Here is a 15025-nt window from a genome sequence, read left to right as displayed (position 1 = left end):
TTTGGACAGACGTCAACGTGGGACTCGAAAATCAAACTTTCTACTTCCTGTTCATTTTTTAACTTCAGAAACTTCTTCTTGATTGGTGCACAAACTATAATTTATATTTATTATCCCACCAACTTAAGTCAAAATTAGAGCATCGTCATGAGCATGTTCAATGTTACAATCTCTATTGATACAGACCTTGAGTTTCCGCCTGGCGTTGAACTTTCTCAGCTGCTCCACTGTTTCTGGCAGGTGGATTTTGTAGGCGTACCTGTCTCTCTCCTGAAACACACAAACAGAAGTTAGATGTGAAACCAATAGACTTTAAAGCAGCTCGTGAACAAGACTCCATGGACCAGCACCAAACAACATCTCCCACATGAACCATCTCACACTCTGAGGACTAAACCAGGACTAAACCAGGACTAAACCAGGACTAAACCAGGACTAAACCAGGACTGAACCAGGACTGAACCAGGACTGAACCAGGACTAAACCAGGACTAAACCAGGACGGAACCAGGACGGAACCAGGACGGAACCAGGACGGAACCAGGACGGAACAGGATGGAACCAGGATGGAACCAGGACTAAACCAGGACTAAACCAGGACTGAACCAGGACTGAACCAGGACTAAACCAGGAGTAAACCAGGATTGAAGCAGGACGGAACCAGGACTAAACCAGGACTAAACCAGGACTAAACCAGGGCTAAACCAGGGCTAAACCAGGACTGAACTATGACTAAACCAGGGCTAAACCAGGACTACTGTACCAATTGTGCTATACAAATAAACTCGTCTTTAGGTTTCATTTGCACAATCAGTCCATGTTGTGAATCAATTCTATGGACTGGGGGCACGAACAAGTTTTTATACGTGTTATTTTTACATAAAAGAAGTGTTATCTGTATCTCCTCCCACACTGCAGGAGCTCTGTGTGTCGAGCACATGAGAGGGATCTCTGATGATCTTCAGAGCCTGTCTCACAGCTCGGTGTTCAAAGACGGTCTGTGGTCCAGTCAGATTAAACACACCCATGATGTTACAGCCAGTTTCACCAATCTAAGGATCTGCCATTTATACCTGACAGTCCAAACCGGCTGACTATTCCATACCTTCCATACCTATACCTACAGCACTTCAAACACCGACTTGAGCAACATTTCCACGCTTGATGTCTAAGAAAAAATTAATGATGCCATGGAAACTTCATTTACTTAGTCCCAACTGTTCACCTGGAAACATGCTTCTACAAAACACAAAGTTCTTCGAAAAGATTCTTCCCTTCCTGCCCTGTTTTATTGCATTCTGTTGCATCATCACCGCCTGTGGTTTTTTTTATTTTTCCACCTTTTTCACTTTCAACTCACCACCTTCCACCTTCAAGTCACTCAAAGCACTTTACACCAAGGATCCACTCATTACCCATTCATATATCAGTGTACACCATAGACCAGAAACGCGTCCATGATCACTTCCTGTTTGGAGAGTGGCGGCGACAAGGTTAGCTACGTCCATTTATATAAACAGTCTATGGTGTGCACAGACACTGGGGGCGATGTGGGTTAAGCGTTCATTCATCTGTGGGAGCTGGATCAGTGGGTCAATGGATTGTAATTAATTATTCCACACAGCAGCAGCAGCACTGTGACGACCTCAGGCTTGGTTTTCTTATGTTTTTGCGCCAACACTAAAACGATTATTATTCATTTTGTTTGTTTTGTTTTTTGGCTTTTGTAGTTTTTGGTAAACGTCTTCTTAATAACACTTTAATAAAGTTGAATGGCGTTGCCAGGACTAAAGCAGGACTAAAGCAGGACTAAAGCAGGACTAAACCAGGGCTAAACCAGGGCTAAACCAGGGCTAAACCAGGGCTAAACCAGGACTAAACCAGGACTAAACCAGGACTAAACCAGGACTAAACCAGGGCTAAAGCAGGACTAAATCAAGAGTAAACCAGGACTACACCAGGACTAAACCGGGGCTAAACCAGGGATAAACCAGGACTAAAGCAGGTCTAGACCAGGACTACACCAGAGCTACACCAGGGCTAAACCAGGACTAAACCAGGGCTAAACCAGGGCTAAACCAGGACTACACCAGGACTACACCAGGACTAAACCAGGGCTAAACCAGGACTTTTTCGCTTTTGAAAAGGTTTTTGGTAAACGTCTTCATAATAACACTTAAAGTTGAATGTTGTTGCTTGTTTTGTTTATGTTTAACTGACTTGTACAGAAAAAATATATTCTGCACAATCTCCTTTTGTAAAAAAAAAAAAAAATGACGCACAGATAAAATAAAGTTTAAAATACAGTTGTCCATCCTGAGCATTTCAATACATCATGTGTCCAGACAAGATTAAAAATATATCAAAGTGACAACCCAACAGAACGGAAACAAAACAGGAGAAGATGGTTAATTATATAAATAACTAGATAAAAGTGGGGAAAGAAAGGTCAATCTTGAATAGAAGAGAAGCTAACGTATTGTACTATTTGTATATATTTGTGTAAACCCATCAGAGTATTGTGTGTCGTACCTTGAGCCAGGGGTGGTTGAGCGCCTCGTACACTGTGATCCTTTCCGCGGGGTCCAGCATCAGCATTCTCCTCACCAGGTCCTTGGCGCTTTCTGAGATTTGAGCCCACTGCCTCGGATTCATCTGCATTTTAAAAACACGTAGATACAATACATAAGCTCCAATATAACGTACACAGAAATTAAAATAAAAACACATTAAAGGTCCGATATTACGCAAAATTGACTCTTGTGAGCTTTAAGTCGTGTTATACTGCTGATAACGCATCAAAAACAGCCCTGGAGTTGTGTTTTGTTTCTTTATTTCTCACTTTATTATCAGCTTGTCGACATCTCCAAAGCTCAAAATGCTCTGTTCCACCTTGTGATGTCATGAAGCGGTAAAGACGTCAGTTACCAGCTCCTTTTACCGCGTTTGTTCAGTAGATATCGGTAATTCTAAGGCTGAAATCATCCAAACGATTCTAGTGAAGGTGTGTGGAGTTTAAAAACACCGTGTAGCACTTCCTGGATCACCACATGATGACATCACAAGGTGGAACAGAGTGTTTTCAGCCTAAATATGCAGGTTTTTTTGTGTTAAATATGTGTAAATGGAACAAAATACAACTCCAGGTATGTTTTTAATGAGGAAACGACATTATAACAGATCAGACCATAGTTTTAACACGGGCCCTTTAATACCGAGGCTTTAGAGTTATCTGACCTTGTATTTGCCTTTGCAGATGGCCTCAAACAGCCGGTCCTTGGTGCCGTAGAAAGGCAGACATCCCGATAGGAGGATGAAGAGGATGACTCCGCAGCCCCACACATCCACAGGTTTACCGTAGGGCTCCCGTTTCACCACCTCTGGGGCCATGAAGTGGGGCGTCCCTACTCGACCTGGGAGCGAACGACAAAAGCTCGACTCAGTGCTGTGACCTGAATAAAACTCACTGTAAACAGGTTTCAGCGCAGGAAATACAAAGAGGTTGGATCATAGGCCGTGTCCCAATCATATATACATGGACGTAGCTAACCTGCTAGCTGCCGTGTTTCAAATAGGAAGCGATCATGCGCACGCTTCTGGCTCCGATTCACTTTCTATTGAAAAACTGTGGCTCCTCTCTCTGTAACTGCTGCTGTCAGACTCGTCATTTTGGTCTTAAATGTTCATATTAACCCGCTCTACATGATCCTGGTGTTTCTATTTCACTATTGTTTTCCTAAATCAAGCTATAAACATTAACAGACGAATGAGGCGCCTTCTTTCCCCGAGGTCACTCCCGCTAGCGTTAGCAACAGGTCTGATTCACAGCGTTGCTAAGCGCCCGCTCCCTGTTAAACCAGCGGTGCGGACGGAAAGGGGCGTTACTTTTCAACAGCCTCGCTCTGGATTTGCTTTTTGGTTGCTATGATACTTGCTATAAACTTCTAAATTTGGAAGTCGCTCAAAATTGGCCGCTATACCTGCTCTGGCGTCGATCAGCTTCATTTGACTGGAGCCAAACGCTGTGGGCTGATGTCACACTCACTTAGTTCACGTCTTTATACAGATTACGATAAGGAGAGAACACAATTTGAGACTATACTGACATGAAACTGTTTTTTGTTAATCTCGAAATCATACTTTAAGAATTTAACTAATTTAGCTGAAACTTTAAGGTCCTCATTTAGGCTATTTTATTACAAGAACACTGTCAAATTGGGTATATTTTTGTGTTTTTCGTCATAAGATTTGGGTCAGATTTATTATAACATCTTATCAGCTCATGGTGTCGTAATCTTTTTAATCGATTCATGTGCGTAATATGTGTGGCGCGTGTGGTTAGCATTAGCATTAGCAGCATGTCTCGGTTGCTAGGTGACGGGAGGCCCGGTCCTTCGAAGGATGCAGTCGGTAAACTGTGACACGGCTATAGAGATGTAGTTACGCTAACAGTGAGGTTACGGGGTTACTGGGTTATTTAACTTTTACACAGTTTCACACATTGTTTTGGCTTTTACAATGCGCTGGACATTTATTTTGCAGAGTATGAGATATTTGCAAATAACAAAACTCAGTACATCTGCTGTTCCTTCTTAACAGGAAAGAGGAAGCAGATTATTGTGAGCTGTTCTGTAAAGTTTGACATGTTTGTGGTGTTTCAGCCACCACAAGTGAACTCAGGAAGTGACAAATGCATCTTTAACCCAAAATGTACGTAATAAATAAAGTTTGCTGCTCACAGTGGTGGAACGTAACAAAGTCAAAGTATTTAAGTACTACATTTAAGTAAAAATGTTGGGTATCTGTACTTGACTTGAGTGCATTTTACCGTGGATACTTTTACTTCATTTGAGAGCAGTATCTGTACTTTCTACTCCACTACATTTTTGAACTGGACTAAAAAGTTAAAGTATTTTTTATTATTGTCTGAGTCTATTGTCTGTAATTTTAAGTGCGCACTGTGCCTGAATCATACTAGTGAAACCACTCATTAGGGGCTTGAATGACTATACTAAGTAGGACTCAGGCACAGTGCACACTTAGGGTAGTACAATAGACCTACCCTACAAACAGAAACTGTAAACAAAAGGTGTTCACAGTTTCAGTGTCGTTAGCTCCTCCCTTCAGACAGATATCAGGCAGTGTCCAGTGTAATCTGACCAGAACTGAAGAAGCGACTTGGACGAGCAGCGAAACGTCTTCACTCCTACAACTTTTTGTCTAGTTTCAGATGAAAAATTTTCTTTTAACATAGATCAAACCTGGATGACTGATGGATTGCACAGATATCCATAAATATACAGAAAAAACATAAGCAAGCAGCTCATTGAAAGAACAGGTATATATATATAAATATTAAGGGTATTTTGACATCTTTATTTCTTGTAGAGCAGGGGTGTCAAAAACATTTTCACCAAGGTCCACATCACCAAAATGGCTGCGCTCAAAAGGCCAGATGTAAAATAAATCTAACTTTTTTAAAAACTTGTTAATTAACTGTTTCTGTATTTATTTCTTGTTCAAGTTACAAATATTGTATATGTATTTGCCTAGATGTAAAAATATGGCTGTGTAACTGTGTACCTCCTGATAAAATAACATTTTAAGACCATCATACCTTTACCCTGTCGAGGGCCACATAAAATGATGTGGAGGGCCACAGTCAGCCCGCGGGCCTTGAGTTTGACACGTGTTGTAGAGTCACACTTTACCTCCAGCCACGAGCCCGGACTCCCCGAGCTGGATGGCGACTCCGAATCCTCCGAGTTTGACCGGCGCCGAGTTCTCTTTGGAGGCCAGGAGCACACAGTGAGGCTGGGGACGAGAGCAGACGCCAACAGTTTAATGAAGCTCGCGTTAATTAAAGAGCTACACCCCGCTATAAATGACAGACGAGCCACATATGCACTGCACACCCAAACCAGCATCACCCGGCCCCGCCACAGCCGCACCGCACAGGGAGGATCACAGGGGACGCTCCACATTCGGAAAAGCAGAATCCAACTTATAAAACTCAATTTAACAACAAGTCAGCGGGTCCTTGAGGCTTTTGCTTTGAGTGTTAAGGCGTTTGTGAGGTGTGGAAGTATTCGGGCTAATTGCGAGCGGTTTGACATGCTAGTAACAAAAATGGTTACCGAAAAACACGTTAAAAACACAGAAAAAAGAAGAGTAAGACGTTTGCGTTTGGGTGAGAACTGAACATCATTTGCTGCATCAGGTTTGAGGGTCGAGGTCATTTCTGTAGCACATTTAAAACAACTTGAGCTGAGCAAAGGGCTTCATATAAAAGTCAACACAGAACAGATACACAGATAAGACAATACACAAGAAAACATCAAGATAACTTCAAGAATATAACACCTGTGGAGCTCGTGTTAAATGCCAGGGAGAAAACTGAAGTAATGAAGTAATATTACTACATCTTAAACACTATATGGGTAAACGATATTGACGGGTTTATTTCAGTGGTGGAAGAAGTACTCAGTTTTGTTGCTTAAGTAAAAGGAGTAAAAATAAAAATAAATAAAAAACTTGAGTAAAATCTAAAAGTAATATTTTTAAGTAGATTTGTTCATGTGTTAAAGTATCTGTACATGTACTTAAAGTGTGTGAGATATAGTAATATTACTTCAGTGTTAAATGGGTAAACGATATTGACCAGGAAGAAGTACTCAGTTTTGTTACTTAAGTAAAAATACAGATGCCAGAGAAAAAAAAAACACTTGAGTAAAAAGTAAAAGTAACGCAGGAAAAAAATCTACTTTTCTAAGTAAAAGTATTAAAGGACCCGTTTAAAAATGTACTTAAAGTAGTTTTTTTCATGTGTTACTTTACTTTTACTCAAGTATTTTTTAACTCCGGTATCTGTACTTTTACTTGACAAAAGTGAGTACTTCTTCCGCCACTGAAATCGACTGGTCAATATCGTTTACCAATAAAAAACTGAAGCATATTACTTTAAGTACATTTTTAAACAGGTACTATAATGATTTAAAGTAGATTTTTTCATGTATTACTTTTACTCAAGTATTTTTTTTTCATGTAGTATCTGTACTTTTACTTACCTATTCAACAGTGAAGTAATATTACTATATCTTAGACACTTTAAGTACATTTTTAAACAGGTACTATAATGCTTTAAAGTAGATTTTTTTCATGTATTACTTTTACTCAAGTATTTTTTTTTCATCTAGTATCTGTACTTTTACTTACCTATTCAACAGTGAAGTAATATTACTCTATGTTAGACACTTTAAGTACATTTTTAAACAGGTACTATAATGCTTTAAAGTAGATTTTTTTCATGTATTACTTTTACTCAAGTATTTTTTTTTCATCTAGTATCTGTACTTTTACTTACCTATTCAACAGTGAAGTAATATTACTCTATGTTAGACACTTTAAGTACATTTTTAAACAGGTACTATAATGCTTTAAAGTAGATTTTTTTCATGTATTACTTTTACTCAAGTATTTTTTTTCATCTAGTATCTGTACTTTTACTTACCCATTTAACACTAAAGTAATATCACTATATCTTAGACACTTTTATACAAACTTATCCCGTTTGCCTTTCCTCCTCTTGCACTTTTCCGTGGACTTTTAAGGACACATTTCCAGTATCTTTCCTCTCGTCGGGCTAAGTTTGGCGTGGTTTACTTAAGTAGCGGTGCTGTATACACGGAGGCTTTCTGCTGTATGATCTCACTGTGACTATGTGCGCTTGGCCCAGCCCTTTCTCTCACTGTCTCTGCTGGAGATTTTCACTGTGGTTTAAAACACGCAGGCGGCTACAGCACCGAGTTCTTTCAACAATTACTCAAGACGGAGACAGAGGTGAGGAAGGGAAGTGGCTTAAATCTCGAGTCTCTGTAACTCCGACGGCCGAAGTGTGTATGAAGAGTGACAGCGGAGGCAGAACATGAGCTGCAGCCTGGAAACCTGCACAAGAAGATGAGCAGAAAATGTGTCTGTGCCCAGTGTCTGAGAGGGATTGTTTTGACGGATTTCACAACTAGGTAAGTGCTTCTTTTTCACAGACCCGAGTGAAATCTGACTGCTTTAGGAACGCTAGGAAGATGTTAAGTACTTTACTCAATCTTATTTTGCATTGCCTGACAAGCGTGCAAGTGCAGATACTGGAGCAAAAAATGAATAAAACTCAGGTAAAAGTACAAGCATCACATGAAAAATCTATTTAAAAGTATTACTGTTTAAAAAGAAAGGATTTTGCACCTATTTTGAGCTTCAAATATGATGATTTTGATTAAGATTTGAGTTGGATTTTGTTTTTATTTGTACATTTTTGTTGCTCAAATGATGAACGTGTTAAAAATAAACCCTCAGCCTTTTCAGCAGGTCTCACATGATAATAAAAAATACTTGTACTTTTCAGTCCAGCTCAAAAACGGAGTGGACAAGATGCCGTGTGTTGTGCCGTACATGTGTCCAAAATGTTCAGAATCTCTCGCCAAAAAACTGTTAAAACGTGTTAGGTCTTTTCGAAAAAATCCCAAGATGTACAAGACATTCTACGTATTATATATTTAAATACTGGGGCGAAAGTAGCTCAGTGTGTGTTTGTGGTTGTGTCCTTGGGCAAGACACTTAACCCATGTGTGAATGTGTGAGTTTTTCCTTGATGTAAAGCACTTTGAGTGACTTTAAGGTGGAAAAGCGCTGTATAAAAGTGTGACCGCTGACGAAATGCGATGTGGAAGTTACAAGAGAACCAGTTTTGAGAGTTGAAAAGTGAATGTCGTCCTTTTGGGAAATGTGCTTTGTCCAGGGACATGTCACGGTGCACAATAGTGACGTGACCTTTGAGAACGAGTCGGGGCTTTTGAACGATTCCTTAAGGTGAACACTCAGAACTGGATCTCGTTTTTGCAAAGAAAGAATCTAATTTTTATGCATTTTTAACGCTGAACCAAGACAAGAATCATCGCAGAAGCAGAGCAGGCGACTCAAGTGAGAGATTTGTGCAGAAAAAACATTTGAAATCGTAATAACAGTTATGGTTTTAATTGTAATGCAATGTTTTAGCTGTATTTTCATCGTTCCAAAGTTCAGTTTAAACACATCTGAGGCTCAGTCGTTTCCGTCTGTGATGAGTTTGTAGATAAAATGAGTTTTCACTTTGGCTTCTGTCGTATAAATAGATAGATAGAGCCAGTCTTTTGAACGGCTCTTTGTAATGTCTGTGTAATGTCTCAGGTCTGATCCAAAGTAAAAGTTCAATTCTGTAACTGGACAAAAGGTTTTAAGACGTTTTGCAGCTCGTCCAAGCCCTTTCTTCAGTTCTGGTCAGATCACTGCTGGACACTGTCTTGTATCTGTCTGAAAGGAGGAGCTAACCACACTGAAGTTATTACACTTGTTGTTTACAGTTTATATTTGTTGGCTTGGTCCATCAAACTACAGTAAGTGTAAATTGCGCCTGAGTCATATTTTTGCATAATCTCACACCTATTAGCATACTGGCTAGCACTATTGTTTTCCTTGTTTAGGTTTAGGTCTGAGGATGGACTTATAAATAGGAGATAAGTGATGTCTAAGCCTCCTATTCCTGTTCAAAGATGGCTTGAAACTGCCTACGATTAGGGTCCACTCCCCGGGACCTCAGTCTGCTGTACATCTCCATCTCAAAGCCACTAACGACTCCTTTGAAGATGGCGAGGGACAGACCTTAGCCGAAGAAAAGAAATGGTTTGAAAGGCCATTTTTGGAAAGACAATCCATCTTTGAACAGGAATGGAAGCCTCAGACATCATCTATCCCCTATTTATAACTCCATCCTCAGACGTAAATCTAAAATAAAACAAAAGTGCTCCCCAGTACGTGCATAAACAGATGTGGTAGTGTCAAAGAGTGGTTAGCTCCTCCTTTCAGACAGATATAAGACAGTGTCCAGCAGTAATCTGACCTTGGACGAGCAGCGAAACGTCTTCACTCAATAAAACTTTTAGTCCAGTTACAGATTTGAGTTTCTATTTTACTATGACTCTTAGTAATGAATGGATGCAAAAGATTTGGATCCCACAAAGGAGCCGAAAGTCCCATCACTAGGCCCCACATGTCGTCACCTACATTCAAAACTAGACCTTTAAACGAGCACTTACTGAGGCTGTTATCGGCCTTAAATGAAGTCAAGTCCAATAGAAAATGAGAGCAAACCTGCAGTTCATAAAATCCCATTTCATAAAAAGAGGCAGATTATAAACTAAAGCCACTGACGCCGCTGTAATTAAAAAGCCGACAGAACTGATTTACTGCTTTGTAGCTATTGTTAACCTACATCCTTTTGTTTGCAGTGTGGGCAAAACACCAGAAAACCTCCATGGAAACCGAAACCACCACATCAGGAAGCATTTTTCACACTTTGAAGCAGAGCTCTATAAGCATGGCTCACGCTAACCTAAGCATGACCTCAGCCTCCAACGCGAGCACACGTTGCGAGCAGCAGGGGGAGCTACAGTCATCGCTCGCCGTGCTTTATACCATCATCTTTATACCCGGGCTTCTCGGAAACCTGGTGGCGTTATGGGTATTCCTTTTCCTGCACTCAAAGAAGAACTCTCTGCGTGTGTTTCTCATTAACGTAGCGTTAGCCGACCTGCTTCTCATGGTGTGCCTGCCGTTCAGGGTGATATACCACAGCCAAGGCAACAGATGGAGACTGGGGCCGACGCTGTGCACCGTAGTGGGAAACCTCTTTTATATGAACATGTACATGAGCATCCTACTGCTGGGAATGATCAGCGTGGACAGGTATCTGAAGCTCCATCGGCGCTCGGGTCTGGACAGTAGGATGACCGCTAGAAGGAGCACCGTTTTCTGCGCGGTAGCATGGGCAGGAGCCGTGGCGTTCATTATGCCGATAGTGGTGTCCAAGAAGCGCACACAGACGGACAGGTGGGTGAGGACATGTTTTAGCTTCTTCTTGGACTGTTTATAAGAAGTGATAAGTAGTAATTATGATATTCTATTTCGGTATTCGCAAGAGTAATGTGATGAGCGAAGTCTACGTTCAAAAGTAATGCACCGCGCTGTTCTAATGCGGAATGAAACTGAACATCTGGGAAGCAAATTCGTGAATTTCTGTCTCAAAAAAGTTGGAATAGTTACAAAAATGTAAATAAGACCAGTTCTGCAAACTGGACTTTTCAGAGATTTTACCCGTGTTTTAGTCATTTCTTCTCATTGAGCCTCTGAAGGTGTATTTGGAGAGATTCATGTTTAATCGTTTATTTTCAAGACGCCATTTTGCCCCGTTTAACCTCCATGGGACACGCCCACCGTGACGTACGCACTTCCTTCTCCAGTTTTATTTTCTTAATCGGTGATACTTGTAGCATTCGGCAGTGTCGTGTAGTAATTTTCGTACAAATCTGCTGCTCGCTAGTGTGATGTGCAGCTGTCCATAGGGGGCGCCAACTCTTTGTTATGATGACGTTTATGGTGACGTCAGCTCCTACTGGACACCGCAGTTTTCTAACATGGAAGTCAGTGGATTTGTTTCTTTTATTACCATCGTTTTTGGTGAATATTGTGATTTAAAATGTGCAAATTATAACATAATGATCCACAGGTGTCAGAGATTATAACTATGGAGACACAAACACAACAGTAACACATTTACCAAAACAAAACGACCAAATTTCCTCACCATTAGTTTTAAATGTTTATGCAAATGAACATATATAGAGTTGCCATTTAAAACCATGCTTTGTTTTGCAGATGTTTCTATTACAAACATCTCCTTAACGACAAATGGAAGGCCTGGATGAACCTCTCCATCATCGTGGCTTTTTGGCTCGTTTTTATCATTCTAATGACATCTTACATGAAAATCGGACACTATCTTCGAAGGAGATCCCAGGAGAAGCCGGACTTCCCCAACGCCTCCCACTACAGAAGCAGCGCTAAGAAGTCATGTTTCATCCTGTTCCTCTTCACCGTCTGCTTCGTTCCCTATCACCTGGTCAGGATCTTTTACATCGTAACGCAGATCACGGACACTTCCTGTTTCCTAAGGGGCGTGGCCGATCGAGCCAACGAGATCGCGTTGGTGTTTTCGGCCTTTAACAGCTGCCTGGACCCGGTCATGTACTTCCTGTTGTCTTCGTCGATGAGGAGGGAGGTGCTGCGTTTGGCGGGCAGGGTGCTGTGCGTGCGAGATGTGGTCGTGAGTCATGGAAACAGCTCTTCTGTGGAGATGGCACAAGCGATCGCCTCCGACAAAGGAGAGATACACATCAGCTCAGTCATTACAGACAACAACAAGAGCTGAGGAGGACACGGAAAGAGCGTTTCAGTCCATGTGCTGTGTGTGGACCATAGACTGTTTATATAAATGGACATAGCTAACCTGCTAGCCGCCGCGATCCAAATAGGAAGTGATCACGGGCGCGTTACTAGCTCCATCGACTCTCATTTCACTTTGTAATGAGAAACTGTGGCTCCTCTCTCTGTAACTGCTGCTGTCAAACTCCCCATTTCGGTCTTAAAATGTTCGTATTAACCGGCTGTAACCGCTCTAACCTCGATGAGCGTCATTTGGCCGGAGCTGAACGCTGTCGGTGACGTCGCATTTACTCAGTCCACGTCTTTACACAGTCTGTGGTGTGGACTGAAAGATCAGACTAGACGAGCTCCGGTCAAGACTTTTGGGGCCGCTGAACCCGATACCAATCATTTTTAAAGCAGCGCTACGTAACCTTTCCAGCACTAGCTCGTCTCCATGGAGATGTTACTGCTTTTCCTAGAATGTTCTTAATAAAATCTCTGCACAGACAAAGGACGTGTGAAGTCAGATGACAGTAAGAACACAAGTTTTCCCGGTATTTTTGTGCAATAAAACACTAAAAACAACAAATGCGAGATTGATAATTAACGTAGAGTAATGCCGTACTGTGGAACATTCCAGGCAAAGCAATAGCATCACCATGGAGACGAGCTGATGGCGGAAAAAATTGCAAATTTTCGATTGGCTGATACTGATGACATTGGCAAACTGTTTTATTTGTAGAGAAAATGACGTCTGGGTCGTGGGCCGAGTTTCCTTAAATGTTTTTGGTGTCATTAAAATTTATACTGACTCTAATTAAACCAGGGCCTTTTAACACTCGTGTCATAAACAAAAGAGCAGACTTCATACGGCGCCACATCGTTAATCTTAGTGTGTAACCTGAAGTGTTCTCTTGCAGTAGTTTTTGTACGTGTTAATAAAAAAATATCTTTAAGACGACGAGTTTTTAAATGTGTAACTGTTTTGTGTCTCACGGTTCCAGGTCATGAAGATGGATTTGAGATCTGGGTCAGATAATACTACAGATAGTACTTCACATAATACTTCAGATAGTACTTTGGTTAACCACTCTATATCGCACCAAATCTCTGTTCTATATACTATCATCCCAATTTCAAACTTGAAGGAAAATACTTTGTACTAAAACAGTTTCAATGCCATAAAAACACAAAAACTAAATTATAGATTCATTAAAGGGTCATTAGCAGTGAGGGAAGAAGTACTCCATTGTTACTTAAGTAAAAGTACAGATACCAGAGCAAAAAAATACTTGAGTAAAAGTATCATATGAAAAAAAAAAAAAAAAAAACTCAAGTAAAAGCATTACAGTACATACAAAAATCTACTGAAGTAAAAGAGATACTGGAAGAAAAAATGCTCAAGTATCACATGTAAAAATTACATTTAAGTAAAAGTACAGATATTGAAGAAAAAAATACTTAAATAAAAGTATCGCATGACAAAACTTACTCAAGTAAAAGTGAAGATACTAGAGCAAAAAAAAATACTGAAGTGAAAGTATCATATGAAAAGTATTAAGTATTAAAGTACCAGAGAATGTACTTAAAGGGTAAAAAGTTAAAAGTATTTTGTGCAGATTTTGAATCTTATAAAGCTTCAAACGAGGTGATTTTAATAAAGATTTGAGCTGGATTTTGTTCAACAGCAACAACTGAATCAATTGTTTGTTTGTTTTTCTATCTGTTTTATTTGTACATTTTTGTTTGAACGTGTTAAAAATAAACCCTCAGCCTTTTCAGCAGGTCTCAGAAAATAATAAAAAATACTTTTACTTTTCAGTCCTGTTCAAAAATGTAGTGGAGTAGAAAGCACAGATACTGCTCTCAAATGTACTGAAGTCAAAGTAAAAAGTATCCACTGTGAGTAAAGCCTGAAAATACCTAAAATACATACTTAAGTGCAGTACTTTCCTACTTTTACCTCATTACTTTCCACCTCTGGCTATTGCTCCTGTAGATTTTTCCCCGGTGGATCAACACCTGCTCAAAGTATAACCCAGTTTTTTAATTAATATTTGTATATTTTTGACAACGCAGTACTGTAGATAAAATCCTCAGACTGTCAGCTGGTGTAACACGCGGCGAACAGACCAAACAGAGACGTGTGTTGTTCACTTCAAAGCCGGCTCTGATCCAGACGTGAGCGTTCACACAGGACGCAGCGTTACACAGATGAAAGCCTCAGACAGCGGCACTTTGTCACCCAAACACAGCTACAACTCCCAAAATGCACTGCACATCACTCGTCCAGGCATTTACATCAACGTCAACTACTCCCTCATGCACGAGTGGGACTACAGCGCCACCGTATGGACAAATTAAGCAGATGACTCCCTCAGTATAACATAAGAGGAACTTGCGCTTGACGTGTGAGGGCATTTCATTTAAGGAAGCGCGAACGGTAACACACAGACCACGGCAAGGGCTTTACGAGAATGAATGTTTTCAAGTGACCATCTGTCCCTATAATTCAGTAAGTTTAGATTTTTTTTCATTTCAAAAAGATATTTCGAAAACTTACAATTTTTTTTTTTTCAATTCAAAATTACTGTTGTTTTTTTTATTTCGAGCAGATTAATGAACACAGAAGTCAGTACACGTCCAGTAAACTTTTTTTTTTTAAATTTAAACTCAAAAAGGAGTGGGGAAAAAAGCAAAAAAACAGGTGTAAGTTGATATCAAATGTGCATATA

The 15025-nt window shown here is 40.3% G+C and overlaps 2 protein-coding genes across 10 annotated transcripts in view; one reads left to right on the top strand and one right to left on the bottom strand.

Moving 5' to 3' along the window:
• The window catches only part of caska (calcium/calmodulin-dependent serine protein kinase a), a 160292-nt gene that overhangs the window by 43322 nt on the left and 101945 nt on the right, over positions 1–15025 (bottom strand). For all 9 annotated transcript variants that reach the window (XM_033986390.2, XM_033986391.2, XM_033986393.2 and 6 more), the window contains exons 6-9: positions 5711–5813; positions 3237–3412; positions 2532–2654; positions 187–270 (exon numbers count right to left, since the gene is read on the bottom strand). In XM_033986390.2, the coding sequence (XP_033842281.1) occupies positions 187–270; positions 2532–2654; positions 3237–3412; positions 5711–5813 (486 nt within the window). The remainder of the gene's footprint in view (positions 1–186; positions 271–2531; positions 2655–3236; positions 3413–5710; positions 5814–15025) is intronic.
• Positions 7845–13166, top strand: gpr34b (G protein-coupled receptor 34b). The gene is made up of 3 exons (XM_033986397.2): positions 7845–8020; positions 10316–10916; positions 11742–13166. Exons 2-3 carry the CDS (start codon positions 10342–10344, stop codon positions 12292–12294), a joined length of 1128 nt encoding a protein of 375 aa, XP_033842288.1. The 5' UTR covers positions 7845–8020; positions 10316–10341; the 3' UTR covers positions 12295–13166.

This window comes from Periophthalmus magnuspinnatus, chromosome 21 (genome assembly GCF_009829125.3).
Source record: "Periophthalmus magnuspinnatus isolate fPerMag1 chromosome 21, fPerMag1.2.pri, whole genome shotgun sequence".
NCBI classification, from domain to species: domain Eukaryota; kingdom Metazoa; phylum Chordata; class Actinopteri; order Gobiiformes; family Gobiidae; genus Periophthalmus; species Periophthalmus magnuspinnatus.
Note: the sequence above shows the minus strand (reverse complement) of the source record. Positions and strands in the feature narration are given on the sequence as shown.

Bases quoted from the DNA above. Each gene is read 5' to 3' on its own strand.
- gpr34b (XM_033986397.2), top strand. From the start codon at position 10,342: ATGGAAACCGAAACCACCACATCAGGAAGCATTTTTCACACTTTGAAG. The intron at 10,917-11,741 runs GTGGGTGAGGAC...TTTGTTTTGCAG, and splicing joins AAGCGCACACAGACGGACAG to ATGTTTCTATTACAAACATC.